A 5,003-nucleotide genomic window follows, 5' to 3' on the forward strand; every position below is an offset into this window, starting at 1 on the left:
AGCGAGCGCTCAGAGCGCATCTAATACCCACGCTGGTGTCAGCGAGCGCTCAGAGCGCAGCTGATACACACGCTGGTGTCAGCGAGCGCTCAGAGCGCAGCTGATACACACGCTGATATCAGCGAGCACTCAGAGCGCGCTCAGCAAGCTCTGCTTCGAACATATTCAGACCAAAGCATCACGCGAAAACACTGGATGAATTGATCGAATGATGCACAAGGTGTTCGGTGTTTTGTAAGTAATTCGATGGGTAGTTTGGTTGAGATGGTTTTGGAAAAAACGCATTGCTTTTGTGGTTATCCCCACCAAATCACTAGAGCAGCCTATGTCTACACCTAATGCTTTTGCAAAAAGCCTTAGGCATTCTAGACTTTATAGCACTGCTGTCCCTAGCAGCCTGATCGCCACGGCTGCTTCTGATTGACCGCTAATGACCTCTGACATACGAGCGCCTTTCGGGATGCACTCCCGTATGGCTGCCAAATGCTGATCAGATGTCTAGCACCCCGTATCTTAGCAAAGGGTGCAGCGTATGAAGCCTCTGGTTCAGTTTGGTGAGATAAATACAAGCACGCTGTTTGCCACTTCGAGCGCCACTGAATTTGTGTGACCATTTCTGATTGTTCAAACTTCGGTAGCGACCATTTCTGATTGTTCAAACTTTGATAGTGAGTTGCGACAAGACACGTAGCTGTCTATAGATCGGCTACAGATCCTCCGGTGCGAGCGAATCATGTCACACATCTGGGACCAATGGGGAGATGTGGAGTGTGACTGCACTCAGCCTGGGTTGTCTCAGGATGCAAGGTCTGCCCCTCACAGGGAACGCTGCCAGAGATGCCGGGGGGGGGGGGGGGGGTATGTTCCCCAGCCAGGGTGCTGGCTCGGCTGACCGACGTTTGACAGCCGTGACATTCGTCCGGTGAGGCAAGGCGTCGCGTGTATGGAGGGGGAAGCGACGAATGCCGACCAGCCGGTCGACGAACGACTATTACATAACGGATCTTGCCCATGAAAACTAAATGTTCGTGCGAAAGAGTTCGTGAGTTTTCCGGAGGACCATCGACTTGAGACGTTGAAAGGAAAGAGTCTCTATTAGCCAAAGAGTTGCAAGGCAAAGGTGAGAGAGGGGTTGGAAGGGCGGCGTTGCACTCCGAAGTCGTCGTCGTCGTCGTCGTAAACGCCGACGCGGCTCGCGTCGAGCCGCGCCGTCGGAGCCTGAACGAGGACTGCTCGGCCGGGACCGTGCGTCCCCGCCCGCGTGTCCCCATAAACCCACGTGGGTTTATGGGCTCCAGATGATGGGGACCAATCGGCAGAGGGGCCGCTCACACCATCGCGGATACGTCGCCGCCGCGCTGCCAGCGACGGCCCGTTTGCTCGCTAACACTAAATATAAATACTCATATGGTATTCGCTGTTCACCTGCCAGCAACCCTATCGCAGCAAAAAGATATTCACGCAAGCTTGCAGTCTTTATTACTTAAAAATGTGTTTGTATAAAAACGTAAAACATCGCTAAAAAGCATGGTCTCCTCGCTTGTCATTCACAACCAGAAAACCCCACCCGACGCCATCGCGTCCACCACCCTGTGACGTCACGTTGCGCAGTTCGTCGCCTAGACAGGAGATGTCGCTGCCGGCGGCGGGTCGGCAACGGGCGGCTCGGTGATTGTGTCGTACACACTGTCGTCGATCTCATCGAGCGTGTCCTGCGAGCCGCGCCGCTCCTGGCGCGGCGTCAGCTGGCCGGCCGATGTGACCGTGTCGTAGACCGAGGTCGGGGCCAGGTCGTCCATGTGCCCGCGCGTGATGAACTCGGACAGCTGGACGGCGCGGAGAGCGCGGTTAGAGCGCCTGCGTCCCGGCCGTGACTGGCAAACGAGACATGCCGATACGACAGCGACTCTTTGTTTGGCTGATAGGTTGAGCACTCGGTTTGTGCATTATGACACTGGTTGTCTGGTCGTGGGTAATGCCAAGGGCAGAGTGGGGGAGGACACTAGGGCATGGCGAAAGGGCGGCACTCATCACCCCAAGTTATTGGAAGATGTAAGTTTGATGATGGGTTTGGGGTGCACACAACATGCTTTGCTTAGCAGATAATCTGCACCCAAAGTAACCCATTGAAGACACTTGGGATACATTCACACAGAAAACATGCGTCCCGATTCGTCAGCATAAAGAACGTCAAACAAAAACGGTCTCATGCTAAAACGCCCGCAGCCCTGCGAGAACTTCTGTAAGCCGCGCTAAGCTGTCAGTTACAATGCGCCTTTCCAGCACTGGTATCACAGCCGTTTTAGGAGATAGGTCACGTTTACATCGGCGGCATTAGCTGGCCGGCGGCGCAGCCCGCTTTCGCTCCCTCCGTCTCCACCCCCCCCCCCCCCCCACACACACACACTCACCCCTACACCATCCCCCCCCCCCCCCAGCACACTCACCCTCTGCAGGGGCAGGCAGCCCACCAGGCGGCGGCGGTCCATCACGTACATCTTGTTGGCGCACAACATGGCGAACATTTTGTGCACCTGCACCAGCGGCGTGTCCACGTTCACCGCCAGCGGGAACGTGTCCACCTCGATGACGTCACGGAGCTCCACCTCGCGGTTCAGCTGGCGCCGTCGCCACGCCCGTCGCAGCCGCACCTCCGTATCCGTCGGTACACTCTGCACGGAGGCCACACGGGGGTCAGAGCTAGACCCTGAGGCGTGGCGCAGGGGCGTGGCGCAGAGGTGTGGCGCAGGGGCGTGGTGCTGGGGCGTGGAGTTGGAGTGTAGTGCAGGGGCGTGGAGCTGGGGTGTAGCGCTGGGGCGTGGAGCTGGGGTGTAGCGCTGGGGCGTGGAGCTGGGGTGTAGCGCTGGGAAGTGGAGCTGGGGTGTGGCGCTGGGGCGTGGAGCTGGAGTGTAGCGCAGGGGCGTGGCGCAGGGGCGTAGTGCTGGGGCGTGGAACTGGAGTGTAGCGCAGGGGCGTGGCGCAGGGGCGTAGTGCTGGGGCGTGGAGCTGGGGTGTAGCGCTGCATTGTGGTCTTGATGCGTAACATGGCGCTCAGAGACGCAGTGTGGGGCGTGACGTTTGTGTGAGGGCGCGCCACTGCATGACGCGTGCTTCGTTTCTTTGTTTTTATTTCGTCACCAGCGGAATAAACGTCGGACCAGTGAGTAATGTTGGACTCTTGCATGCTAACAGCGACGCCCGCGGATAGGCAGCCTGCTGACTTGGTGTGATCTGCGGCCAAACTGGCTTGGGGCGACAGAGGATGCAAGGGAGTGGCATGTAAACGGTGGCAATACAGCAGCCGTACATCAGTCTGGCAGCGATATTCTGGAGCAACACGCATTCAGAAACTCGATCGAGGCACCATCCAGGAAAAGTGAATCGAGGTAAGCCCCGATAAATGATTCACGCCAACGACGGTTTCTTCGCACGGTATGTTTGGCAAGAAGCCTGCCGGTCGTCTCTGGCCTTACCGGGCCTTTAATGCCGCTGAGCATCTGTGTGGTTCTGTCCAACGTCCGCTGGATCATCTGGCTCATGTTGGCCAGTCCGTCACCCTCGCTGAAATGGTGATGTTAACGGCGTGAGGGCAGATCAACCAACGCTGAATCAACACGAGAAGTAGCACGATCATCAAGCAGAGTATCGTAGGCATCCAGGAACGTCTTTTGCCTTCCACTTAATAGCCTTCTGATCAGTGAGTTGCGCCAAAAGTTTGTTTTGGAGGATTAAAACAAGACACCCTGCGGAACGCACATATGCCGGAGGACCACCTGGTGTTCCAGGCAATGAGAGCTCCGGCACCGCACTGCACTACTCCGCACCGCACCGCACCGCAATATCACCGCACCGAGCAACGCTACTGGAGAGCCATCCTCAGGGCAAAATATCGACCGGTGGTCCTACCGCCGCGAGCGCCCGCCTCCACTGACCCCTGGTGCATGTCGGAGAGACTGAACTGGCGGTTCAGGCGTTGGTCGGCACTCTGTTTCCTCTCCTCCAGGTCCAGGTTGCCGGAACGCTTCGGCATCATCTTGGCGATGCCGTCCCGCAGGCGGCCGGCCCGCGAGCTGTTGGACACCAGCGAGTCGTAAACGTCAGAGGTGGTGCTGCCCTTGCGCGGCGTTGAGGAGCGGCGACGCTCAGTGCTGCTCCCTGGTGGCGAAACGGCCAGGCTGTTGGTTGTCGGCTCGTCGCTGGAGGCGCCGCTGTCGCCGTCCAGGGACACACCGTTGGTGATACCATTCTACGGGAAGAAACATGCCGTCAGAACGATTCATTGCAGACTTTGGCACTCTCATAAACAGGACATAAATGGCCCACATATAAAAATGGTATTACTTCAGGGCAGCATTCCACAAAAATAGTGTATAAAACATAGTCCTCGTTCATTAGCTGAGCGCCTTGCACATGTAAGCAGTTACATCCGACTCACGTAAAAAAATTCCCGATAAGTCAAAACATTCTACTTCGACACTTCTACGTCCAATCATCAGCTGGACTCTCATACCCTTTTCACGAATGCCTCAACACATCCAAGCAGCGCGCACACCGTGTGCGCTGCAGCACCACGAGCGACCACACCCAGCTCTTCCCCCCTCCCCGCGCTCTCAGCTCTCACCTGCGCCCCTCCGTTCGTCATCGCGTCCCCATTGAGCGGCACCATCGGCAACATCTCGGCGCTGCCGGCGCCCTCCGGCACCTTCTTCACCATGAAGCGGGAGGGCCGCGCGGCCGGCGACGACTCGCCCTCCCCCGGTGGCGCCTCCTCCACGGGGGTGAGCGGGTCGGCCGCCGCCGCCGTCGACGGCTTCAGCGCCGAGCGCCGGGGCTGCGACGACAGGTTGATCTCCCGCCGCGGCACGATCAGCTTCGGCCGCTTCATGTCCCACCGCACCTGTCCGGTGGTGAGGCGCGTCAGATGGTGGGGTGTGGTGGGCGGGTGTGGCGAGCGGGGGAGTAGGCGGGTGGTGTAGTGAATAAGGTGTGGCGAGAGGGGCGTG

At 58.3% G+C, this 5,003-nt stretch overlaps 1 protein-coding gene across 1 annotated transcript in view; it reads right to left on the bottom strand.

Annotated features, from left to right (window-relative positions):
* Positions 1-1,462: 1,462 nt before the first annotated feature.
* The window catches only part of LOC119109449 (uncharacterized), a 4,082-nt gene continuing 541 nt past the window's right edge, over positions 1,463-5,003 (bottom strand). The window contains exons 2-6 of the mRNA XM_037233070.1: positions 4,622-4,897; positions 3,933-4,246; positions 3,474-3,561; positions 2,448-2,672; positions 1,463-1,826 (exon numbers count right to left, since the gene is read on the bottom strand). Of these exons, the coding sequence (XP_037088965.1) occupies positions 1,620-1,826; positions 2,448-2,672; positions 3,474-3,561; positions 3,933-4,246; positions 4,622-4,897 (1,110 nt within the window). The 3' untranslated portion in view covers positions 1,463-1,619. The remainder of the gene's footprint in view (positions 1,827-2,447; positions 2,673-3,473; positions 3,562-3,932; positions 4,247-4,621; positions 4,898-5,003) is intronic.

Source organism: Pollicipes pollicipes, unplaced genomic scaffold (genome assembly GCF_011947565.3).
Source record: "Pollicipes pollicipes isolate AB1234 unplaced genomic scaffold, Ppol_2.1 Scaffold_7231;HRSCAF=8579_pilon_pilon_pilon, whole genome shotgun sequence".
NCBI lineage: Eukaryota > Metazoa > Arthropoda > Thecostraca > Pollicipedomorpha > Pollicipedidae > Pollicipes > Pollicipes pollicipes.